Source organism: Pomacea canaliculata, linkage group LG11, assembly GCF_003073045.1.
Source record: "Pomacea canaliculata isolate SZHN2017 linkage group LG11, ASM307304v1, whole genome shotgun sequence".
NCBI classification, from domain to species: Eukaryota; Metazoa; Mollusca; class Gastropoda; order Architaenioglossa; family Ampullariidae; genus Pomacea; species Pomacea canaliculata.
In genome coordinates this window covers 8,685,532-8,712,342 of record NC_037600.1, presented here as the reverse complement: position 1 = coordinate 8,712,342, position 26,811 = coordinate 8,685,532, and the positions used below count along the sequence as shown (strand labels likewise).

At 39.8% G+C, this 26,811-nt stretch overlaps 2 protein-coding genes across 5 annotated transcripts; one reads left to right on the top strand and one right to left on the bottom strand.

The window, feature by feature from the left end:
• Positions 1–373: 373 nt before the first annotated feature.
• LOC112575856 (tubulin polyglutamylase TTLL11-like) lies at positions 374–14,657 on the top strand. 3 transcript variants are annotated; one of them, XM_025257941.1, is made up of 10 exons: positions 374–579; positions 1,521–2,011; positions 5,538–5,640; positions 5,959–6,659; positions 6,989–7,200; positions 7,400–8,023; positions 8,434–8,537; positions 9,332–9,633; positions 13,603–13,750; positions 14,537–14,657. In XM_025257941.1, exons 2-10 carry the CDS (start codon positions 1,553–1,555, stop codon positions 14,563–14,565), a joined length of 2,682 nt encoding a protein of 893 aa, XP_025113726.1. In that variant the 5' UTR covers positions 374–579; positions 1,521–1,552; the 3' UTR covers positions 14,566–14,657. The 3 variants fall into 3 exon arrangements, with proteins under 3 accessions (XP_025113726.1, XP_025113725.1, XP_025113728.1); XM_025257940.1 differs by having other exon boundaries at positions 1,489–2,011; XM_025257943.1 differs by lacking the exons at positions 13,603–13,750; positions 14,537–14,657 and adding an exon at positions 10,436–11,143 and having other exon boundaries at positions 1,489–2,011.
• On the bottom strand, positions 13,014–26,740 carry LOC112575855 (integrator complex subunit 5-like). 2 transcript variants are annotated; one of them, XM_025257938.1, is made up of 22 exons: positions 26,616–26,740; positions 26,205–26,409; positions 24,735–24,844; positions 24,198–24,352; positions 23,971–24,063; positions 23,517–23,718; positions 23,084–23,201; positions 22,644–22,719; positions 22,256–22,353; positions 21,707–21,765; positions 21,133–21,275; positions 20,788–20,896; positions 19,858–20,051; positions 19,339–19,556; positions 16,817–16,947; positions 15,912–16,103; positions 15,393–15,667; positions 14,846–14,916; positions 14,552–14,700; positions 14,296–14,400; positions 13,999–14,038; positions 13,014–13,529 (listed from the first exon to the last, which is right to left on the bottom strand). In XM_025257938.1, the coding sequence occupies exons 1-22, from the start codon at positions 26,676–26,678 to the stop codon at positions 13,432–13,434; spliced, it is 2,904 nt and encodes a 967-aa protein (XP_025113723.1). In that variant the 5' UTR covers positions 26,679–26,740; the 3' UTR covers positions 13,014–13,431. The 2 variants fall into 2 exon arrangements, with proteins under 2 accessions (XP_025113723.1, XP_025113724.1); XM_025257939.1 differs by having other exon boundaries at positions 13,014–13,526.
• Between the last annotated feature and the right edge of the window lie 71 nt (positions 26,741–26,811).

The following is a 26,811-nucleotide window of genomic DNA, read 5'->3' as shown; positions in this document are numbered from 1 at the left end:
TTTTTTTTTTTTTTTTTTTTTTTTTTTTTTTTTTGATAATATAACGAATTTCTAGGGTTCTAAACTGACATCGTCATACGTCTGGCGGAAAGGAACATCACATATCAAAACTGACGCGACATTAATATGACAACAATCCCGCAGCTGTTTTTTATGTTTCTGACAGAGCTAAAAATACAGAACTGGGTCTTTTACACAATTTGCATTCACTGTCTGGGCCTTGTCTCGATTGGAAAAAGTCCATGTAACACCTCACCGCGTATTCAGTCAGGTCGTCTGCTGAGCGACAAGGTTACGTATCGACCAGAATGGCCTCCCTTGTTAAATCTTTCATTTATGAGTTCATGAAAGGTCTCTGATCATGTGATTGTTGCTAAGCAAGCTCAGTTGTTGAAATATGTCGGAAGCTGACGTCGTGAACACATGCGTGCTCAATACTGTTGAGTAATCAGTATCATACTGAGTCATGGGAAAGATAAAAATCACTTCGTTTGCTCAGACAGAATTGACTGAAAGTTATTCCCAAGGCTCGTCTTCACCTTATCAGTAGAGATCTACTCGTGCACTGGAATAATTAAGGTATTTGAGATTGCATGATTGCAGTATTATTAATTCTGTTCATCACTTTGATATTTAAGCTACATGAACTCTGTATGTGAGCCTACGTGTGTTTTATATGTGTGCATATGTATTTTTGTGCATATTATTTGCATGACTGTAAGTGTATTTTAAATGCTGCATGGTTATGTTGTGCTTCGACGCTCAATAATAATGATGAATCTCGAGGCTCAAGCTCAAATTATAAGCTATACCCACCAAGAGTGTGTGTGTGTGCTTGGGCGCGCCAAGATAATGTCTTGGGTCTACTAGAGTAACTTATGCACCGGTTAGCAATACAAGAACATAAAGAAATGCAGAGATAGGACAACAGGATGGAAGAGTTCTGTCTTATAGTATTTCCACAGTGCATTTTGCTGGCAACAATTAAGGCTAATGTGCTTTGATAAAAATAATTGATTAACAGTATTTAATGTTGATTATTTATTATTTATATATATTTTATTATATCTTATTATTATATTTTATTATTATTATTATTATTATTATTATTTTACATGGAGGCGAGCTCAGGGTTACACAAACACATGCACAGTGAAGATTTGCAGGAACATGAGAGAAGGTGGCGATAGTAACATCTAACATTACTAAGTAGCGAAGCTTAACGGGTTTCACAAAAGAATATAACACGAAAGACATAAAATAGGGTAATTAGGATATGATTGTCATGTGAAGCTAGAGGTCAGTCGATGCCCAGTCATCTCTTCAGCCATGTTACGTTGCTCATCCACAGTTTAATATTCCAGGTATAGTTCAGATTTGTAAACCATACAAGAAATAACGTGCATGTCGTTTAACGTTGGTTGATTAGTTAGTCATCTGGAGTTAGTTGGTCGATTGTTCAGTTGGCTGATTGATTGCGTGATGCAGATACTGATGCTGGGGCTCTACATTATCTCCAGGCATCTTTATCCCCCTCAACGATGACAACAAAATGCGAAGTCAAAGAAAAAACAATGTACTCCTGCATCAGCAACAGATGAGAGCCATCTACGGCAACACCAACGGGGGCATCCAGCCCATCCGGGGATTAAAGCCCTCCGAAATCGCGCAGCTGGTGGAAATGCAATCGTCCAAGCGTGATGTCAGAGAGTCCAAGGAAGAGGCCGCTCAGAAGTCGCACAGCAGCCTGCAGATTTCCCAACGACCCTCGCTGATGTCACAGGTTGTGCAGCGGCCCGCGGAGACGTCACACTCGCGGGTTTCCATCAGCACTACTTTTGCCCTTACCCTCGCAAGCAAGCCCAAGGTACGGCGCCGGCCATTTCTGATCCCTCCGCTCCAGGTCAATGAGAAGCCGACCCCGAAGCATATCGTCACCATAGACACATCCAAGGCGCGCGGTAACACAGATGTCGTGCGCCTGGTCGCCAGAGACCTCGGCTGGAAGGAGGTAACGGTATTTCGTCTGTCGATGGAATAATGGGAAGAGCTGTAAACATTGATTTTTGAAAAGTAACTTTTCGAAGATGGGGCCTTTCTTTCTTTAAAACACATACACTCTACGTTTATCTTATTAATTCTTCGACCAAAGCCTTCTTTTCTAGAAAGCAAGAGAAAGTGAGAGAAGTCTTGTAAAAGTTAAAGGGGAAACGGATTGCGGAGAGGTAAGAGAACCGGCGTAGAAAAACTAGATGGTTCATACCATCAGTTGTTAGGTAGAATCTTTTCATATCGATGGCCCCCTCTCCCCCTACACACACACAAGCTTGCGGTCTGCGGTCTCATGCATCTTATACCCCGACAGCAAGAAGGTGGCAGGACTATCTTTAATTTAAAGTAAAGAAATCCGAGAAAACCCTGGGAAGCCCATGTCTATCTCATACACTTCCGTGCATATTTATGTTAGATGGCAGTTAGATAATTACGGGTTTCGTGCGCAATGTCTGTGGGAGTCAGGCGCAACAGCAGCTGAGTCTGCAGGGCTGGTCAGGAAAGATAAAGGGCGGGATACGTCGACAACGACAGGGAAATGACCTGTGATGTCAATGTCTGACGAACATTTATACCTTAGACATCAGACAGTTTATGATAAGTGTGCTAGTGCTACATCATCATTATCATCGATAATAAATTAATGTAGCAGACACATATTGTCTGCTGGCACTGACAGTGCCACATGCCAGACAAGAGAAATTCAGCAGACGAGACGCTCTAGCCCCACAAATATAGATAACGATGATGACGACGATGTATCGTCGGACAATGAAACATATTTTGAAACTGGTTTTTTAAGGTCGAGATGTATGTCCTCACCCATGAAGTCGGGGAATGGGGGGAGGCGGGAGGGAAGGTACATTAGTGCTGTAGTTCTCTCGGTGATTGTATGACCAACTGTGATGAAATATAACCGGATATATCTGCACGTGTACGTGTACGCGCGTGCATTTCTAGATATGTATGTGTAAGGACGAACCTATGTATTGAGATAAGGTGTGTATGCACCAATAATATGTACACAGTATGTAGTTAAGTATTATGTAGTTAAGTATGTATGTAGTGCGCTGTGGACTCGCTTCGTACGCGATGTTGAACCAACTCGTTTCGAAAAAATTAAACAGGAGAAGGGGAATAAAAAAACAAAATCCCGATACTGGACTTGCAGGCTTGCCAACACCTTGTCACAACGAACAGAAAAAATTTAAATTAGGATAAACGAGTTGTCTTAATTTTAGATTCTTTATTTTATACTGCATTATGTAGTCACTGTATAGCCAGTTCTATGTGTGGGTCTTCACCAACCGCTGTTTTGGACCTGAGCGGGGCGATTAGGAGGGGTGTAGGTGGTTAGGGAATCAACTGACCATGTACGTTAAGGTTTATGAATGGACATGCATTTAGGACAAGTATTTGTATAATAGACTTAAGATATGCATATAGGCTATGTACGTGTACATGTCCGTAGTATTCTGTATCTACTTAGTATTTGTGTTCTTATGTGTATTGATGTGTATGTCCGTACGTATGCACGAATATATACATTCAAACTGGGTGATTGAATACCTATTCTGTGGCAATTTCTAAGGGAACTGGGGAACATATGTCTCTGGGCGACGCTGCCAGCGATCAGGCATGCTATTCAACGGCTTGCTAACGTGTAATCTGCTGCATTGTTCGCCCAACATAATCAGCAAACCCCCGGGGCGCTGCGAATGGCAGACGAACAGTGGAAGCCGCGTCTGATTGACACAAGGACTCGGAAGAGTGTAGTGCAGTCAGTGGAACCTGTGACTGCCCTCGGCTACAATGTTACTGTACTACTGTTAGCTACCTAGTAGATGCCTGGGAGGTGACGATGTGTGTAGAGTTCAATTAAAAGCGGGTAGAGACCGGGAAAAAAAAAACACACACACATATTTATGACTGACAGTGGAGAGGGTAGGGATGAAAATAGTCGCTCAGAATGGTACATACATAGGACAGGTTGTTACATGCGCAATGCTGGCTTTTTTTCAACATCTCGGTTGAATATTTCGCAATCAATGAGTCAGCTTGTCGGCAAATAAAACATTTATGCCGCTTACAGAACAAACCGAGAGCAAAAGTAGGGTACTCAAACTTGCATAAAGAAGGCTGTGTCTGTAAATCCAGGCTACACCTATTGAAACTTATCTTTATTTGCCTTCAGTGATATCCCCTCTCAATGGTGGAATTCTGTATTTCTATTTTCTCTACGATTTGTTCTGGTTTTGTCATCATCAACTTACGGATCTACATCCTACTTTAGTTTCTCTGTGTGGTGGGTTGTCTGTGGCTGTTTAGATAAGACGGACTCATGGAGGGAGAAACCACTTCGATTCCTACCATTTACTTTCCCTGGAGTCATTTCCTTGTCTCTGTTGTGGACCGACATCGACCAAACGTTGCTTGTGGAAGGAATCGACTTGTGTCAGGATTCTTGCCTTTGTGCTGAAAACGATTTACAAGGGGAAACAACATGACAAACCGAAGTATCCAGTTCCGGTCTTAATGTCGATAAACGCTTGTTACCACGTTTTTAAAGCTCTGAGAATATGGAAAGTGGTGGTGGTGGTGTACGAAGGGGGAGGGAGGAACAAATGGCGGAAATGTCCATGTTGGAGTTATCTGTGTGTGTGTGAGAGAGGGAGAGATAAGAACATGACAGTCATAAACTAATAAGAAAGCTGTTGTTTGAGGTGGAGGGGGTGGGGGAGATGGCGCGGTGACAACATTACAAGACCAGCGACAACAGGGTCGGAACACCATTGGGAGGGGAGACGGGGGTGGTCGTTACTTCTTCACGAGTCCATTATTTTTTTCACGTCCAAACCATGGAACCGATGAAAAATGCATGGTCCCAAGTTCTTGTTCTTGCCCATTCCTTCGCACTCTCTTGAGTGCCCAGTCAAGCGAAACGGTCTTCACGCCTCTCTTACCTGTCTTTTTTATGAGTGTCGTTGTCCCTCATGGGTGTAGGCATGTAGAACAAATATCAGACGATAGCTAAGGTGTAGAGGTAGGCTAGTAGACAAAATATGACACAAGAGTTGAAGAGTAGACGTCGACTGGTAGATAAAACAGCCAGAAAAAGAGTTGTAGACAAAGGCTGGTAGACAGACGTCAAACGATTGCTGAGGAGTAAACAAAGTCTGGTGGACAAACTGTAAAACACGTCCGATGTAGACTTACCCGTGTAGACAAATAAAGCCAAAATGAGATCACCCACCCCAAATGAAATCTTTAACAAGGTGTGCGACACAGAAATGTCGAGAAAGGAATTTAATTAAGAGAGAGGAGGGTTGGGTGGAGGGAATGAAGGCGTGAAGGTAGTACAAAGACGTTGGCGTTGGAAAACTTCACGTGACTAGGAAGATAAAGTTCTGTGATCTCTGTAAGTCTGTGGTTGCGCTGCTGCTTGTTGGGAGAAGTAATCATGATGCATGCTTCTTCCATCGCAGTGCCCGTGGCCCCGACGAGACCAGCCCTGTGACGTCACGTGGCACGCGGTCAGTTTCTACGACCAGCCGGACATTTTTTCTGGACAAGTAAACAAATTTCCCGGTAATGTTTTGTTCTGGGAAGAAAGCTGGAGAGGTGGATTTTCATATTTTGTAATCAACTCAACATTGAAAATAAATACCACGTCAAGACACACAGCCACACAGACACACAGACACAAAAGCCTTTTTGATCTCGGTTTTGTTTTCATTGATGTTGTAGACAACGATATCCCTGGTGTTGTTTCTATATACAGAGCTGGCTTCCTTGATAACTTTCCACAGTATACCCACCGTCATGCCAGGTCAAAGATCTCGACCTCTGACCCATACTCAACCCTTTACCTCCTCCAACCTCCATTCGTCTTTCGCCTTGTCGCAGGTTCGCTGGAGGTCTTTCACAAGGTCAACCTCTTCCGGCAGCTGGAGCTGATGAAGCAGATGTACCCGGATGACTTCAACTTCTTCCCGCGCACCTGGCTGCTGCCGCAGCAGTACCACGAGTTCTCCAACGACGTGCGTCACTTGAGCGAGCGGCGAGGACGCCACAAGCCCACCTTCATCATCAAACCCAGCGAGGGTTCGCAAGGGGAAGGCATCTACCTCATCCGCGACCCGCAGCAGTACTCCGGCCCCAATAACCGCTCGCACGTGGCGCAGGAATACCTGGCCAACGTCCTGCTTCTGGACGGCTTCAAGTTCGACCTGCGCGTGTACGCCGTGCTGCGCAGCCTGGATCCGCTGGAGGTGCACATCTGCCACGAAGGGTTGGCGCGCTTCTCCACCGTGCAGTACGAGCAGCCCAGCAACCGCAACCTGGGCGAGACCTACATGCATCTCACCAACTACTCGCTCAACAAGCGCAGCGCCACCTTTGACAAGTCCGAGAAGGAGGACGAGGGCAGCAAGCGGAAGCTTACCAGCGTCTTCCGCCGCCTGCAGCGCATGGGCTACGACACGCAGCGCCTGTGGGTGACCATCGAGCGCATCGTCTGCAAGACCCTCATGGCCGTCATCGGTGAACTCAAGGTCGAGCTGCAGTCGGTGATTTCGCCATGCAAGCCCCATCCCACCTGCTTTCAGGTGAGAGTGTCTCGTCGTCTTCTTCTTTACCTCCTTCTCCCCGCTCTCTATCTCTTCTCTGGCTTCTCGGTTGGACTACTTTTTCCACCTGAGGACTGAACACGGCAGTCTTATCATCCGTTTGAAGAGAATTGGCGTAAAAGTCTGTTTTTAACAACTGTGCATCTCACAGAGGCACAGAGAGACATGTGGAGATCGACTGCGAAAAGAGACAGTCATAGAATACATGGATGTTTTTAGTGTCTGTACATTATTATCGCATATCCTGCTTATGCGTATGTTGTTGGCCAACCAGGTTCACACAGCCACGCATTGGGACACTGTTGCAGGTGTTAGGATTCGACATCCTCCTCCTCAAGGACCTGCGGCCCGTGCTCCTGGAGGTCAACTCCAACCCGAGCCTGAGTATCATGGGAGAACAGGAAGTCGCCCCCGGCATCGTGGAATACATTCCCTCCATCAAGGATGAAGAGGTAAAGCGTGCGCTCATCCGTGACACTCTGATCCTCATCGCACCCAAGAACAAGAAGACGAGAAGGAGGCGAGTATACAGACAGTCCATTGTGAAGGTTTAGAAACATGCTTGTGATGCTCTCGACAGCTTGTCCCAAGCTTTTGGTCAAGAGTAGGGATCAGGAAAGAGGGAATTAAATCAAGACCGATAAAAAGTTTTATCCAAGGCTTGGCGTGCAAAGATTTATTTATTTAATTTAAAAAGTCCCATACACTTCATCTTTCAGGCGGAAGAAGCGACACCACAGGACACAAGTCACCGTCGAAGACATGGAAGTGGACCCTCCTCCGTCAATAAAGCTCACCCGCCATCGAAACCGGAAGCGTGAGCGCGACATCTCCATCCGAATCGTGGAAGAAGACCCGCCGGTGCCGGAGACGGTCAAGTCCATCTTCGCAGAGAACCAGCCTCGGCCCCTCGTGCGGCAAGAGACCTGTCGCGTCTTCCACGAGGCACAAGGGGAACAAACCAACGTCGAGTCGCCTCCCATGCCGCCATCACCGCACTTGAGAGGACCCGTGTTCCTGGACGCCGGCGACCAGCACTTGCCCGCCCTGACTCAGCAGCAGTCGCCCACGGGTGGGGAGAACAAGCAGCTCGTGGCGTTCATGGAAGGGGATGTGGACATCTCCTCCCAGCCCTTGCCCAACTATCCGTACCCGGAGTCGTCGGAGGACGAGGATGGAGAGGAGGAGGAGGAGTCGTGCCTGAAGGAAATTTACCCCGCCCTCTACGCCGACGATCTGCAGCATCTGCGGGTGATGGACAGGCTGGCGGACGTTTTCATTGGCTGTCTCAGCGTCCGGGGGTGTTCGCGCATGGGACCCACGGCGTTCAGGATGTTCGCCAGGTGAGCGAGCTTTGGTGGTCAAAGAGCGTGAATTTATTTATTTATTGAATCCCGCGAAACTTTAGTGCAAACGTCGGCCAAGGAACTGGTTTGCGCACGCACGTGCAGCGTGACTCCTGACCTCATCTTGTGTTGGACGGAAATGACATCCATAATTTATGAGTGTGCATGTGTGTGTGTGTGTGTGTGTGTGTGTGTGTGTGTGTTGGTGGGGTGAAAGGGAGGGGATGAGGTAATTGCTGCTTGCCTCCACGTGTGTGTGAAAATTATTTATGGTCATGGTGTTTATGTTGAATTTTTACCAGCTGATGATGAGTTCACAAGACTAAATTTCTGTATTTCTGTATTTACGTGAATCTCCGATCACGTACGTGTTTGTTTATATATACATGTATATGTTTATGTAACAGGAAGTGCAGACTCAACAAAAAAGGCCTGACGAACGCCTCCATCGACATCTTGTACATCGACGTGAAGCGCAAATGGGAAATGTTGAATCCAGACATGACAGCAGGTGAGGATGAAGGCCGATGGAGTTGTGATCGTCTTCTTAGCCATCTTTATTATTATTATTACTTTAATCACTAGTGTATACAAGCAAGAATGTGAGACCGATTATGGTAGTAGAGTGGCACTATGCAAATAGCCTCATTACACTCCAAACAGCTTCCCTACCCCAATCTCCATTTACTCCAGATTTTTTTTTTAAACATTGTCAATATTGGAGGAAATGTGCCTGATATCAGGATTAGCCACATTCTTCTATTCTTCACTTAACTATTTTTATTGTTTAAATTCTGTTGTTTCGATGCGCGCCTTGTACACTTTTATCCAGTTTCACTGCTACATGACTTTGTTAAGCGATATGTTGTGCGCTCTGAGCTGTTCTTATTCTTTAAAAAAAATAGCATCATGCATCCTTCTGTTTAAAAGTTTGCAAAAACATCAGCACAGATGCGTGCAGTTGGCATGCACGCCAGTTGGTCGTACTCAGCAATGTGCACTTTGTCCTCATCCAGATCTCAATCGAATAGGATGAATAAGTGATAAGGGAAGAAAAAAGGACTTTAAGTGCTCGTTCGTGCAAGGAAAAAAAAAATACCAAGAAGAACATACGAAAAACAAATTAAAAAGTAAATATTTTATAAAGAAACAATTTATATTTCATTTCAAGAGCAAATAGCTAACAAAAAGGAACCAGCATGGTGAACAATTGAAAAAATATAACCTCCACGAAATGGATGAAAAATTAACTTACTATCCTGCGATGGGGAACATTCATCATGGTCTTCGCGATCTGTCCTGCAGGTCTTAGTTTTCACGGTTTTGTGGACATCTGCTTCGAAATCGCCAGGCGCAAGTTTCACACAAACAGCAAGGCCAAGATGATGGAGGAGCTGGTCAGCTACTGTGAGGAGAACATGAAGCACCGAGCGGTTGAGGAGGAGGTGTCTCCCACCCGGTTATCTGCTCAGATGTCACGTGTACCCAAGCGTTCCGTCAACCTGTTTCCTCGTAGAACGATCACATCCCTCGAGGAGGAGACAGAGAAGTTCTTCCCTCGCCGAATCACCTCACTTGAAGAAGACACCGACAACTCTTCTTTCCAGGTACAGATGTAGGGACAAACGTACTCTTGCTATGGAGCCTTTTGAAAGTATCTTTATTTTTGTTTTATTTAGTTTTACAGGCATGACGTCTACACGAGAAACATTACACTTTAAATTATATGGAAATATATTCTTATGAAGTCTTCTATAATCTATTTGAAGTTATATACATTTAATTTATATATGCTACCTGTTAATAAACCTATGATTTTAATCAAGAAAATGTCCCTATACACTTCCTTGATTTTAATACTGTGAGGCACAGTGTCAAGAACCTTTTCGATTCATCTATTTTTATATGTGTTAAGTTAAATATTCACTGTGACATTAAAAAGATAAAGTTCAGTCGTGTGTGATTATGGTAAGTGCTACAGGACGCATGGTGGCATTTCAAATAAAAAGTGATAGCCTTCGTTTAATCAATTATCGCATTACAAATGACTGCTTATGGTTTTGTGTGCTGTGTGCTGCACTTATTAGGCTCACAGAATGCTTGGTACAAAGATTTAATTGTCACTGACTTGACTTGACTGTAATTTTTGACTGATCAACAGTTCCAGATTTTCAGCAGTTTCTCTCTTCTGGTATATTGCATACATTTACATTAAAACACTATTTAGTTTATTTAATATCACTGATTTTCTGATGTCTGCTGATCCAGTTAGAGCAGTAGCAGTGGTAGAATTTTTTTTAAAAAAAAAGACTGGACTTCTTTTTTTTTTACTTTTTTCCTTTCATCTTGCCAATTTCCATAAAAATATTTGGGATTCTTCGTACATTCTCTAGATAATTTTGGTTTCAGCATCGGAAATCATACACGGCAGAGATGAACAATCTGATAAGGGAGATTCACAAACGACACTACGCTCCCTCTCCAATGTCGTTGTTGCTCCCAGAGGGAGAGTGAGTGCATGATGTCAGCACAAATGGATGCTTACACAACTCCTCATTTCGAGTTCCTCATTCCTGATCCACCACCTGCTAGTAATGGGAAATTATTGTTGTTGTGACAAAACTTTTGACCTGACTGTTCAGTTTACCATCAAAACATCAGTGGCAAAATTTTGCTTGACTTTCCTTACACTTTTGGCTTTGGAGGTTCCATTAACGCCCATGTCACAGAGACAGATTCATTGACCATGTTGTGTGACAGGCACAGAGATCAACCATATTTCATTGTACGGGACTATACAATTAAGACTTCATTCTAATGTTGTGCAATTTTTGATGTGGTCTGTGTGTGGTGTGCATACTTATCTACATGAACAAGAGAATAGACCACACATACACATTCTCACACACCACATGCGACGAGTTAACTTGCAGATTCCTCTTACTCAAGCTAATTTTTTTGTTCTAGCAGCCTACAAATTTTAATTTATGCATATCAGAGTTTTAGAGAAACTTGCAGGATTATTTCTATAATTCGTAAGTTTTTCATGTTAAAAAAGTACTTTTGCTCATAAAAATGATTTATTAGATACAGTGGGTCAAACTTTACAAAAAACAACAAAAAAATCAAGAATATTGCAAGATTGTCACTGCCACACATGAGGTCAAGGTAGGATCAAGTTATATGTCCTTGATCTTTTTTAGGTCCTTTAGATGCCTTTTACTTGCTTTATGATTAATCACTAAGAAAACATGGAGTTTGTTAGAGTATGGGTGATATATTTCTTCAGCAACCATTGGTACACTTTTATATAAAATGTACGTATGCGTGCAAACTTTTGTTTTTAATGATACCAATCAGTCCAACTGTACTATTGATGCACCACAAAATAAACATATGCTACCAGTCCTAATTTTTCTGTTACATTGAAATCAAGAAAAAAAAATAAAATATAAATAGTTCACTTCTACAGTGTGGTAACTCAGGGTTTTGATGATTTGTTGTCTAATTTTTGTTGTTCATGTTTAAAACCAGTTGTTAAATAAGTGCATGGTTGATTGGTTGTCTGTGGAATTTTCTTGTGGCTCAGCAAATAGGGGATACATTAAAAAATTGATTGAAAAAGATGCTGCAATCCAAATGGAAAAAAAAGGTATTTTTATGAAAGACCTTAAATCTGAAAAAACTGCCCTTGCAATATGATGAAATGCTCTTGGAATATGTTAGGGTTTTTTGATTGTGATGACTATAGACTGCATCATTTTCAATTATGTTATAAAGCTTTATACCATGCAGAAAACTCTGCATAAATTATGCTGTTGCCTTTTATTCTTTTGCTCACACTTTATATTGCATGTAAAAGTGTGCATGTGTGTGATTAGTATGCTGGTAGAAGTTTATTTTAAGGAGGTTACATGTTTATATGTAATATATATATAAACATGTTTATTCTTATGTGCATTTGTGCACAAACTTAATGAAACCCATATTAGGTTATCAGCTCTATGCTCCACTGGGGGCAATTAGGAACAAGAAGAAAGAAGAAGATATTAGGTTGTGTTACCGTATTTTAAAATCAAATTGTAACTCTTTCAGTGTTGAAGATTTTGAACATTTGTTTCTTCATCTGACCTATCCATTCATAAAATGTCTTGGCGAAACCTAGTAAAATTTGTGGACGGTGAAGGACATATTTCTGAAGCTGAAAGGAACAGTTGTCTTTGCAATATAAATGAATCAAAATATCAGACTAATACAGTAACTTACAATAAACTAGTTTTTTTTTTTTAAAAGTTAAGCAAATAAAGAAAAGTTTACTGCAGTTGTATTTTTCTTTAAGTTCAGAATTTTACAAAGTTATCTTTCAGATGTGTACCTCTGTTTTACCATATATCTTCTCAGAAGATTATGAACCAGAAGCCTGTGAAAAGATAAAACGAGAAATGTGATTTTAAATTTGCTTTGTACTGAATGTTTGAAGAAATGAAGTCTAGATGTGATATCATCACAATCAAAAAGATGCAGGAAATAGTAACACTCGTGACTGGAAACATATTTATGACACATAAAGAAAAGTCAGTCTCCCATGAATCAGTGGGTTCATAACCCTAGAGCAGAAAGACGAAAACAAGTAAAGCAAGTGAGTGGTGTGGCTAACAGCCAACAGCAGCTTGAGAGATGTGAATAAACCCAGGCATGTTCAAGTAGAGGGGAGATCTACAGCGGTTGATCCTATTCAAATTAGTTTAGCTGATGAACTTAAAATCTTCCACAACTGGAGGGAATTAATTTTACTAGAAATAGTTGCGCATGTGTTTGACTTGTGTTCTGTCCCAGCAATGCATGTATCCAAGACGATTTCATCTTAGCAGCAAAATGGTGCTGCATTGTGTTTTGGCTTATCTTGTCTCATATGTACAAATGTGTTCAAAATATACCTGTTAAGTACATGCAGCATGCATACAAAAAGAAGATAAGTATCTAGTTGTTTATGTGAAAACATAATTCATTCTTCCATTACAATTTCTCACAATATAATCTAACACATCCACCTTGTTATCATGTATTTTCATACAAAGTTCAAGCACTTCTGACGAACTGCTTTCAATAAAAAATAATCCTTGATCTATGCATAAATAATCAAATATTTCTTACAGAAACTGTTTTTCAATTAAAAAATAATTCTTGATCTACACAGAAGGTACAACCGGAACTGCTGCAAAAAATTTTGTTTCAATAAACTGCATACACATCACTGCAGTATATGCAAGGTCCATATCAAGAAGAAATGTAGCTTGATGTTCTGGGTTCATACAAAGTGCGTTGTTGCTTACTGTTAAGTTCAGTCCAATGACTCCATGCTGCAGTCTCAAAACATGCTCTAGCACAACCATGTAATAAAACACTTATGTGTCAAAGATCTTCGGATACAGATGGCCCACCATGTCGATGTTTGAGTTGAGAACTGTTCTAAGAACTTGAAGGTGACCGATTTCACATCCTGCTGACACAATTAGAAAAAAAAGTCAATTTTCAATGTTGGCACAAATGACTGATGAGTAATACTTGACTGTAAGGGTCAGCTGGAAGCTGGAGGAGGAGAAGGAGGAACACTGCCAGATGGAATAAAACAGAAGACATTGCCAAGGTGGATAAAGAAACGACTCTGTGGATTTGATATCTACTGTTTACAGGTGGAGAACACAACATGCAGCTCAGAAAAAGGTGATAAAATATTACATTAAAGGTGTACCAAACAGGAAATAAATTTCAAATACACATGCACATACAAATTATGAGCAACCAATTAACAAGCACAATGTGCAAGTTAAACTTTAAAATAGAAAGACTGCTATACAAGGAATAAAGTGATGAGGAATAAAATGTTGAAAGTTTAGAACACTGATTGTGATAATTATTATTATTCTATCCCCTTCTATCATATATTTTCCTTCTCTCATCTGTAAACTTACTCTGTGCAACTCCTTCTTTATTCAATGTTGGTGGATTTTCCTAATTAAAAAAAAAATCACAAGCGATTATATTTCATCAGCGATTCTCTTTTTTGCAATTTAAGCTTTCTGTGACTTAAGGTAACATTGATGATTTAAGAGAAATGTAGCTAGTATCTCAATTGAAGTGCAATGTCAAACAGGCATGAGTAAATTAGTAAAATAGGCCATGTAAATTAGATAAAGTGTAATAAATGTAGTCAGTACACAAATAATTACCTTAATTATTATTTTTTAAGGGTAAAAAGAACTGCCTACCTTGATAAATTTCCAGACTGATAGAAGAAGCAGATAGCCCTCATATGGTGACACATGTGGAAACAACTCGCAGATATTGGATAATGGTGGCGGTATAAACTTCCCCTGGTAGTGAAAGTTAAAAAGAAAAAAAAAGAGACAATAATTTTTTTTTTGATTAAAGATATAGGAAAATTTAAAAAAGAGGTTCCGATGATGAATACATGACAGTGTTGCTCCTTTTTTTTTTCAAACAAAACAGAAAAAACATTGCTACCTGCGACAGAATAGTGACTATCCATGAAGCACGCTCAAACAACTGGGGCAGGTCCATCAGCTTCCTGACTCGAGAAACCTCCAGTGCACTGACTACCCTAGCCATCAATGACTTCATCAGTGGAGAGCAGTAGTACAAGAAAACACTGCCTGCAAGAGAAATAGAGAGAAGTATAGAAGAAGAAAACTGTGAGCTCCCAGACACATTAAGAAGAAACACTGCAAGTTGTGAAAACAATTCATTCTGTGACGTATGTTTCATTAAAGGTCAAGGAGGATATAGTAATAGTCATACTTCCACTAGCAGCTCTCAAAATGCTCCAAAGGACTGGGTGGTCTTCTGTCATCTTCCAGACATACAGGTCTCTGAAAATCAAATGTAACCTTACTTCAATGTTATCATTCTAGGTACTCTATGACAATGACCATCAAAGAAAGAACCCCTCAAAAAATATCCATCTGAGAGAAACATAAAATGGAATCTTTATTTTGTCCTTTTCTTGCTGTCAAGTTATTATTTTAAACCTGTAAGTAGAATATGACTGTAACAGGGTTGTCACGCTTGAAGTATTATATCACTAACTTGGTGATGCGCTCAGCATAGATACTTTTATTATGGAGAGTTAAGGGGTGAAACACTGAAATATAAACTAAGTTGCAGCATTAACCAAGTTTCTTAGTGTTATAAACAATTACGTGCATCTGATTTTTTATTTTTTTAAGCACTAAATAGTTTTCTCCTTGTTGTCTATTTGATGAAGTACCATCTAGAACAGATGTATAAGTTTAAAAAAAAAGGATGGAGCAAAAAAAACTGAAAGCTTAAAGAACAACTGTAGTACCTTTCTAATGTTACTTTGCAAAACTCAGGATCAGGCCAGTTGACATCATTGTACAGGGTGTCCATAGTGCAAATATCCACCAGTGCACATCCAAGCGTCCGTGCTGCCACGTCAGACATTTTGGGCAACATCATCATAGAAGACAACCTCATAGGTGATCTAGCATCTTTCGCAGGTGTTGAAGTGCTGTCTTTGACCAAATGGCTTGCAGCAGCATCTTGACTGCACGACCAAATGGCTTCTAGCAAAGTTTCTTGGTGGCACAAAACCCACTCCTGTAGCAGTTAAGGCACACAAATATTTAAAAAAAAGCAGGCAGACAGGAACAGCAGGTAATCTGTAATTTGATAAGTATTCTATACTATAACTTTCTGGCACATCTGCCAACAGACTACAGACACCAGTTATAATCTTATTTCATACCACAAGTCCTCACAGATCTTAGCTCAAATGTTAAATGTAAATAACACAAAGACCTCAGAAGTAAAAAATCACTTGAAAATGATGACATGGACAAACCTTCTGCATGGTGACATTTGGGGGATTAGGTTTCAGCCCTTGTCCAATAACCCCTGCATGAAAGACACTAGCATGTGTTCGAGGCAGAGGCATAGAGAGCCCAAAACGGCAGTTTTCCTTCAGAAGACTAACTTCTGATTGTCTAGTTTGGGACACTTCTGGTGGTTTTCCTCCAAACAGTGCAGCATTTTCCTTTAAAGACAAATCACATTTTATTCCATGTTTCTGTTTCTATGCTTACCTCAATCCTGATATCTTACAGAAATGTATTTCAAGGCATGTAAATACAGATAATTCCAGTTCTGAATGGAGTTTTTAAAATCTCAAAATAACTGTAACTGTAAAAAGATGGCTGAAGAAGGTAGGTCTTCTGAAAGTGTCATTTGAATGACTTAACAGACATTTGAGTTTCTGACAATTCTGTGTGTCAAAACCATTTTTAAGACACAGATGGTGGGAAGAAAAACAAAGTCAGATCTTTATTAAGCAGCAAGAGAGCCAAATCTCATGCTTTACACACACAAAGAACATTTCCAACATCTGCTGCTAAACCTGCACAAGTGTTAAGTACCTGAGACAAGTTAAGTCAATGCTCCTTCTCATTCACTGGCTCCAATGTTTGGAATTTTCTGCCTCTTTCTCTTTGAACTGTGACTAGATTTGAAGCTGCTAAAGTCCAGCCTCATAACTCTTGCCTTTCAGAAATAACTTGCCTATCTAGTTTCCCCTTCTATTCACTCCTTATAGCCTCATCTTCCTTCTGTGCTGTTGCATACATGTTTTATTGTGTGCTTTGTCAAGTGTTCAACAGTCTGTTCATTTTTTGTACTATGAGCATAGCACAATAAGCTCATCTCCACTCAGAGAAATGATCTTATATAAATTGTCTTCTCATTATATCTCACCTCATGAATGGCTCCCTGAAGCAGGTACTGAAGCAAGAGGCTCTGAGTGAAGGTGTGTTGACTAAGGTTCCGGAGACATGAATGGCACAAGCCTACTCCCCTTTGATAGCCCACAAATCTTGGCTTCTTTGCTGCAGTGGCCATAAAAATGAGGAAGAAAGCAAACACATACCAACAATCAGAAGAGAGTGTTTGTGCACTACTGTCATAATGCACAGGCACCATTTAAGCATGATTTTCACTTATAAAACTGTGTAAATGAGCATATGAATCAATAAGAATCCCTATTTTGGCAATGCAAAAAAAAGTTTGTATGGAGGACAGTGAAGTATCATTTAAGCTTTACCAAATGGATGATGAATGCAACCACAGGTGATAAACTGGGTAGCATGTAGGTGCCTGTATGCATTCATATTAAAAAACAAAATATTTTGACACCAATTTACCTGTCTCAGCCTCTCACATTTTTTCAAGCTTTTCTTAATAATTTTATTATGACCATTTGAATTTTACAACTTGCAGGCAAATATTACTCCTTTTCTGCATCAGTTCCATATGATAATTTCAACAAAAATAATAATAAATGCATTTTGTAAAGCGCATATACACACTCCTAAGAAGCACGCTTTTAGCGCTTAAGAACAAGAACAAAACATGGACAGCATACAAGGGGGGGGGGGGGACTGGTGTTTTACGCCGTGCCAGCAATTGAGGCTATAACACGGCAAGGCAGCCAGCCCTGTAAACAGATGCCTCGTGCAGATAAAGAACAGCGTGCCTGAGACGAGAAATGAACTCAGGGCAGCCAGCTTTCACTGTATTGGTGACAGACGCTAACCGTTGTGCCACCGGACCGCTCATCGACAGCATACGAGGAACAGGAAAACAAATAACATATATAAAAGAATAAAAAACTGTGCTAAACGAAGAATAAAATCAAATACAAAAAACACAAAGAGGAACCAGCAAGAACAAGAGCTGAGAGTAACATGATGTTGCAAAAGGAAGAGTGCGAAAAAGGACTAGCATTATGGGAAAGGTTGTTAGGAGTGTGCTTTCAGTGCATGTTTAAAGGATTCAATAGCGGGTAGGTGGTGGATACAGAAAGGGAGAGAGTTCCATTGTTTCGCTGCACAATAACTAAACATCCTGTGGCCATATGTTGTTGTTTTGGTGATAGGAAAAGTAAGGAGATGATCATCAGATAACAAGCGGAGTTGTCTAGCTGGGACGCAAGGGAAGAGCAGTTCAGAGAAATAATCAGGGCAGGTGCCAGCAAAGAAATTAAACACAGCACAGACAGTTTGTACTGGATGTGAGAACAGATGGGAAGCCAGTGTAGAAAACGAAGGAGAGGGGTGGCATAGTTCCATTTCCTAGCTCTAGTACAGAGTTCTGTACTTTCTGGAGTTTGTGAAGAAGGTATTCAGGGCAGCCAGCAAGCAAGGAGTTGCAGTAATCAAGTCTGGATAAAACAAACACACAGACAAAAAGTGTTGGTAGCCTGCGTAGACAGAATGTGATGGATGGCTCTGATCTTGCATAGTTCATAATATGCAGACTGACAGACGGCTGTAACTTGTTTATCATAATAGGAAGACTGACACACAACTGTAACTTGTTTAGCAAGAGTCATGTCTGCATCCCAGATTCCTGATGGAGGACACAAAGGTGATGTTGATTTCGCCCACCTTGATGTGACTTGGTGGACAAACAAGTGAAGATGGATTTCTTCTTCTGAAACACAGGAGGGCTTCTGTTTTATCATCATTGAGTTTAAGATTGTTTGACACCATCCAGACTTTGACTTCATTAATACAGACTTCAATAGTGCTGGTAGCAGAGTGAGACTCAGCGGGTGGAGTGGAGCAGTACATCTGTCTATCATCAGCATATGATTGATGAGAAATGTTGTAAACTGCATGCAAGAAAAAAGTGGCTTCATATACAGAATGAACAGAACTGGGCCAAGTACTGAGCCTTGAGGGACACCACAAGAAAGTGAAGCAGGGCGAGATGTTTGACCATCAACAAACACAGTCTGCATCCTATCAGTGAGATGGGAGTTGAACCACACTAGTGCAGGTCCAGAAATCCCGTAGAAAATGTGTAGTCCATAATTTAATGTATAAATTAATGTATAATTTATTATATGAAACTGATGCAGAAAAGGAGCAACATTTGCCTGCAAGTTGTAAAATTCAAATGGTAAAAATAAAATTAAATAAATTAATATAATGTAGTCTATAAAATAGTTTACTGACATGCACAAAAGCATCATTTGTACCTCTTCATGGACTTAATCATGACATCATTAAATAAAATAGATTTCAAGATATCGAGCTCTACAGAGAATTTTATCCGCTTTTAAACACAGCAAATTCTTTCCTAATACAGCAAAACGTTCTTGAGTGGGAAGTTTTCAAAAAGGATCATAAACTCAGTTGTTAGTAGCGAACACAAAACATGAAACTGGCACTTCAGTATGTCAGGACCAAGTTAATATAATTTTTTGTACAAACCTATTCCAGCACGCCTTTGCCTAACGCCTTCCCACAGTAAATTGAAGAGCACCAGCACTACACTCGCAGAAAGACATGTCAACACTGGCATTTCTGTCGTGGCTGGTACTCCCACCGTTTCTAAAAGTCGCAAACCACACATGCTGACTTCTATGTTTGGGTGCAGAAGAATGTCACTCAGCTTTCCTAGCTCCTTCTGCATGGCTTCCAACAGGAAACTGTCAACAGTTAATGGCAGAGTTATCAAACTTATTTAGGCATGCGCTACACCTCACAAAAAAATATAATAATTTTTAACAGTTTTTAATGAACCTCATTGCAAAAAATACTTGTGTTTTAAAACTTAAGAAATAAACTAGGTTTTGATAAAAGACCCAATCAAAAGACAAAAAAAAGATGTTTAAAAAGTCTGGAATTTTTCAAAACAGTCTGCACTCATGAAAATTTCTTTATTTCCAGCTACTATCATCATGCAAACTAGAAAGAGTGAGAAAAGAACTTTATTTTTTTTAAAAATACCTGGAAAGAGCTGTTAACAGGCGAGCACGCTTCTTCTCCCCAAGAATGACCCGCTCAAAGTTGCGCAGCATTTGGACCAGCTGGGGTAGCTCGGTCACAGCAGAAATGGCACCAAAAACGTTGTTTAAAGTGTCTCGAGCTATGTTACCCAGACTCTTCTCCATGTTCTCTTGGAGGTGAAAGTACAGTGACAGCTGATGACAGACACACATTCCAGGTGATCCCTACTGGGCAAGCCTTCAACACAGGGGAAAGTGGTCTACATATAGGATCAAACCCCACCCCGAGGACTACTCTTAAAAGAACAAGTGAGCATAAAGGTGAAGTAAAAGGTAACATGAAGAGAAGGAGTGCCTACACTGAATCAAACCTAGTTTGAATCTGATTTGGACAGTCAAAGGTTTATTATTAATAAAAAGTCAGTCAACCGCAACTTAGATTCATGTTAACTAGTGATCTATCTTAATTTGCCCAAACCAAAGCTGCTCTCGCATGCATGAATGACGTTACTAAGCCATTATGTAAGGTTATTAAAATGCACCCCTTTATTCTACAGTAAATAAAATTATGATTATGAATAAAAATGACACTTCGTTTTAATTTGTATGGGGTATAAAGAAACAGAAGTGAAAGACATCACTGCTGTATGCCCTCCAAAGAGACACAAGTATATGGCTATCCAAAGGATTTCCATGCATAATACTGTAGATTTTTTTTTCCTTTTTACTATTTCTTAAAATATTTTATATTCTTATCTGCATATTACTCTGATTGTATTTAATACTTTTACACTAATTTAGACTGACAAATTTTAAAATATGTGTTTGGACTGTTACAAATTAAGCAACAATCTGTCATCTTTTTGCACTCCTGCAACTTCCAGCTTCAGTACTACTACTAGTATTTCATACACTTTTTTTCATTCCTCACCTGCTTTGGTGTTGATGCCTGCATGATCACTGCTGCCAAAATTTTAGCTGCACATGACTCACCAGAATGGACTGCAGTAAAGATAAGCAGTTTCTCTATCCAAGGTAAGCTGAAAAACCCAAAACAGAATGAATACCCATTTCAATTTTTCTTTTCTGATTTGGCTAACCTCTAAGAAGCTAATTTCTAAAATCTAAGCATGTTACCCCCACCCACCCTGCTACACACTCACACACCACCAAAACAAACATTTAAATGAAAGTAAATACATGCCGCTGGCCTATGTAGTACACGCTGACAGACCAATCAATCAGAAGCCCATAGATAATTTAGCTCTTAACTGACCCAGAAGATTCTGCAGATGTAAGAAGCAGCTGGACCAGTCTCTCTGTCTCCCTGGCCAGACCCTCAAGCAGGGGCATTTCCCACAGTGTTCCCTCTCTTCTTTTCCCATAGACACTCCGTTGAAGCTCAAAAAGCAGCATGTGCTAAAAAATGCAATAAAGAAATAAAAGCAAATTACATGTCTGGATGTGAATGTGTCCGTGCACATACACATTCACAGAAAATTACACATCTATAGTATCAGTCATACAGAAGAATTAATTACAAGCGTAGCAGCATTTAAACATCAGCAAGAAGTTTAAGACAAAGTAAAAACTTGCACCCAGTTTAAGCTGGAACATACTCAGAAATCAACCTAAACAGAGCAAGAATTTTTAAAAAATCTGAAAAATGGTCCTTTTCTTAAAGACTGAAAATTGTCATCACAGTAAGTTCTTTTAACTCTAACAAAGATTTAACAGAAGGAAGTAAAGCAATATCCCATGCATCTGTTTACAAAAAATTAAGAGCTATCATTCACAATTAAGACTAATAACATTAAAAAAAATATGGAAAGTAAAAAATAATCACTAACAATCAATTCCACGCATGTGTCTTGTACTGCTTCTGTCACAGACTCTTCAGGAACAGACCCTAAAACAACACAAATGTATGAATATGGTTCTGACATTTTTTGTTTTCACTCTTCTCCTTTACTTCATTAGTTCCAAAAGTAGACACTGCAGTTCTCATGTGTAATTTTTGACTATGGAAGGAGCAACATCAAGTGGCATTTGAAGATAATGTACTATGTGTAAACAACCATCACAATGAACAAACAGGAGCAGTTTCAACATAAAAGCATGAGACTTTGTCCTCTTTTGACTGCAATAGCAAAATTGTAATGGTCTTGTATTTCTGCGACAACTGCAGACAGAGATTCAGACAACTATTAATTAACATACATGCACACATATTAATGCACACAAGCATGTATGAATATACACACACAAACTCTCCCTCTCTTGGAGTTCTGCCCTTTTTTACACCTAATGCAGTGACAAAACTACAGTTGACTAAAGAATCTGAAAAGAACAACTGGCTGGCCATCAGAAAGAAGAAGAAAAACAAATAGATAACCTACCCCTGAGAGAAGGAACTGCTGTGATTATCATAAAGTTGAGAATATCAAAAGCCCCAATGTCACATTTGCCCAGCAGGTGCACCACCAGATTAAGAAAACTGAAAGAATAACAAAGAGATAATAAAATCTCTAATATCTCTAAGAATGAGGAAACAAGTGTGATCTATTGTCCTTGATTTACAACTGTTTCTCATTGAAGAGGTGGTCATAAGTTTTTGCACTTAGTTTAAAGACTTTTCCACTTAAGCCAGGGTGTAGGTACCCACAACAAAAGTATGACATGAATGCAATAGGTCAACCATTTAAAGATTTATGCCTTGCATTTCATATTAAGATATTAAACCCTTTCCCAGTATCAAAGTTTTGTGAAACTAACAAATAGGTTCACCTGTTATAATCAACTGGATTAGACATCTTCCATCCGGAAAACTGATGGTGCAATCGGTTCAGAACAGAAGGGGTTACTGAAACAATAATAAAGACGAGGATATTCTTAAAATAAAAGACAATTTTTCCAAAAACCAAAGATAATTTTAATATTTCTGTGACTGCTCATGAACATGCAGATATACGCTTCCATGTGTATTTCTGGCTATAAATGTCTATTTGCTCACATATGCAAGTTTTCTATTGCTGTGTATTCAACATTTAAATTAAATTGACATTTCAGAGTTGAATAAATTAAGAAAAAAGTAAATAAGTGAAATAAATTATGAAACAGAACTAGATAAATTATATAATCTAATCACTTTGAATATAGTGACATGCAACTAAACGGAAAAATATGACAAGAAAAGGAATAATGAAAGTCACAGTTTGTTCACTCACAGGCTTTGACAAGGTCTGTGGTGAGAACCTGCAATAACATTGGAGACATGGAGGCCAGCTGCAGCAAGAAAGGAACTGTTGTAACCCGAACAGCATCTCCATCAGACTGCAGTCCTTCCTATGAACATCCTCAGTGTGCTTAGGGCAGCATTTGTTTAACAAAATAATAACAACAATGCCAATAATGATAATTTACACTACCTCCATCATACAGGAAAGTTGCTTAAAGACTTTTACCCCCCCCCCCACCCAAAAATTAAAAAAAGTACTGATGCATAACAGGCTCACATTAACAGATGTAATCACATTAATTAAAAATAAAAAGAAGCCCTTCCAAAACTCTTTTCACAATGGTAAAAAATGTAGCTGAGATACATGTTTCTGATGCTGTGAACTGAGAAAGCTTTAAATCAAAGAAAATCACTCTGCAAACCTCAAACAAAGCCATGAGTGCTTTCCTAATGTCCTGACGGTGTTTTGAAGCCAAGTGTCCCAAAATGCCTACAACAGATGCCATCTTTGGGATCTTTTTCCGTGCCCCAGGGTCTCGATCTGAGAGTCCCTTTCCTACATTGCAGAAATCTTTCAGCCCACAGTTGAGCACACGCGTGATAATGGTGGTAGGGAAACAGGACCTGGGATGGTGATGGAGATGGAGATAAATCACATGAAAAACTCAAAAGTAGTGTAACAAAAACATTAGAAAATATACAGGCCACATACTTATACCAATGAGTGCATATGAAAGCTGAGGCTTACATAAAATGTTCATTAGCAATGCACATGTACGTTGTACATATGTACAAACACATTCTTTCACTCACATCCAATCCTTTTTTTAAAATGAGTATATACATAAAGATAACATCAGGTAACATAGATCTTACCCAACCCTGGCCACTACCCAGTCAAAGTGAGGGCTGAACTTGACAGATGCCTCTAAAAGAGCATCTACGCACACATCTGGGGCACTTCCAACCCTGCAATACATACATAACATGTGACTATTCCTACATGTCTGTTCATATAAAAATATTCACAAATGTGTACACACACATACACACACAAATGTACATGAGCATGCAAACATACATGCACTGATATGATAACTTACATTGTCGCAAAACATTCAATGGCAAGCTCCATCAACAATTTAGTTGGTGGGCATGTCATCCAGAGTTGAAGTGCTTCATTCAGTGAGGCTGACATAGCCATACCTTGCTGATCACAATACTTGCTGCTTATCTGGCCCAGCAGATTCAAGGACCACTGCAAGAACCCATCTTTCATCATCCTCCAAAAATATCACACAAAGAAATAAATATTAACAAATAGTTTCAAGTGAATGTCATGCTTGACATTGAATGGTATCTAAATTACTTTAGTCTTTGTTAGAAAATTTTGACATTCCACTGAAAATGTTGGTGTGTGCTCATCATGGTGGACCTACCCTCTGATTACTTAGCTCAGGCAAGGTATAGAAAAAAAAATTAACTAGACATTGGAGGGTTGTATTTTTAGAAATATTTTCCTCCTCCTCCCACTAATGAAAACCTCAAGAAATCTTGTGTACCTATTATGCATGTGTTTAAAAAATTTTGATGAGTGAATTTCCTGGATAAACTAGTGACATAAAAGAATTAAGACCTACTGAGGAGACAATGGGGGCCCAGGCCTCTGGGTTTGTGTTGATGAAGTTTAGAAGCACCCCTGTTACATCTTGAAGTGCAGAATACTGACTTTGCCCTCTGTCACCAAGCTCTGCAAAATTATAGCACACAAAAAACTTATTTTTTAAGTTGTATAAAAGAAAACTCATTTATAACTATTTTATAATGATATTGATGCATTTGAGAAGTGCTAGAAATTTAAATATTTTATTTAGATAATGCATTTCAACATACATCACTTATATTCAAACATTTTAAATTTTGTATCTTGTTAACAACTTTTACAAGTATAAACCATCTCTTAAAAATAATCTTAGTTTTAAGTCCACTCTCGTTCAAATATTAAAGGCATTTTAAATTAAACTGAATAAAAATTCACACATTTTAAAAAACTTTAAAATCTCTTTAAAGTATATTCCTATCCATTTATAATGACTGCAATACAATACAATTTTATTAAACCACAACGGCAATTCCAGATAGTGCTCAAATGCTAACAATATGCATATACATGCTGAAATTTCTCTTTTTCACACACTATATGTACACATACTACCAACAACAGTAAGATACAGTTGTTGACCTTAGAGGCTAATACAGGATCATAGCTAGTAAAATTGATCAAGTGAATGCATATGGAATAAATAAATTGCAATGATGATTAGTTCTGCATACAGGCATTGTGTAGCTGCAGCTAAACCGCAAAAGTAAAAACTCACATGCCAACACATAATCAGAAATAGTGAAAATACAGTACACATTTCTAAAGATTTGCTGATGACCTTAAACTGCCTCGTCCTTCTGTCTGGTTCTGGTGATCTTGGAACAAATATTAACAAGGGAGACAAAACTGTTCCTGTTCCCTAGGGAGAGGTGGAACCAAGAGATGAAAGAAAAAGTGATGAGAGATTTAAGCCTTTTATTGAAGACTGTAACTAAATATTTATAAGAGTTGACTATTTCAATGGCATCATTATGGATACTACTGATGACTGCCTCAGGCATGTTTGTCCGAAAGTCAAAGATAATTTTCTTAGTCTTTGAGGCATTTGAGACAAAGAAGTCTTTGCCACAACAGCGTAAAAAGTCAGCAAGAATGGCACTATGAACATGGTCATTTGTATACAAAAGTGACAGCAGGGCAGTATCATCAGTAAATTTAATATGAAAGCTCCTATCTGCTAGAGCAGACCTGGGCAAAGGCCGGCCCGTGGGCCAGATCCGGCCTGCCTCTTGTCTCTGACCGGCCCGCCCGCCAGTATATATACTATATATACAGTATTTTGTAAAACTGGGTTAACTATATTAGTCCGGCCCTCTAAAACATCCCAATTTCTCATGCGGCCCCTTGGGAAAATTAATTGCCCACCCCTGTGCTAGAGTGTAACCATTATACAAAACAGACTGTATTGACATTAATGCAGCACCCACAATGCATTTATCTTTCACACCTTCTGATTTGTGGTCACCGTCAGTCTGCTTGATGTAAGCTCCGGCTGCCTCGTCAAACACATTACAAAAATGCTCTAGTACTGCATGTCTGGCAGCGGGCATCTTCTGCAGCAGTAACAAGGCTGTCTGGGAGAGGTGCTCAACCGGAACTTTGCCTGGGCATGTTGCTCCGCACAAGAAGACATTCACTTCTTTTAAGATATCCTTTTAAACAAAATGCATTAATAGTCAAGAGATTACCAAACCAGCATATCCACTTATTCTTTACCTATCCATAAAAACGAACACACGCGTAGTGAGATGCAAATGTGCATATATACTCACTCGATTTATTTTTTGAAAAATCGTTTAACTATATTTAAAATTGCTTCAAATATACCCTTCCTTAATTTTTAATCAGTACATCTTACATGAGGGGCAACAAAAGCTGACGAGATGCTGCCAGCGCTAGAAGAATCCCAGGCGGACGCCATTGCTTATTTAAAGAGCTATAGAGTAATGTCCCCTTTGTTTTGGAGCTCACGCAGCTGGAGAAAGGTTTGGCGCTAATGCTGCAGCTGGAAATGGCGTCTGTGAGGGTGGGGAAAAAAGCTTGGTAAAAGAAAA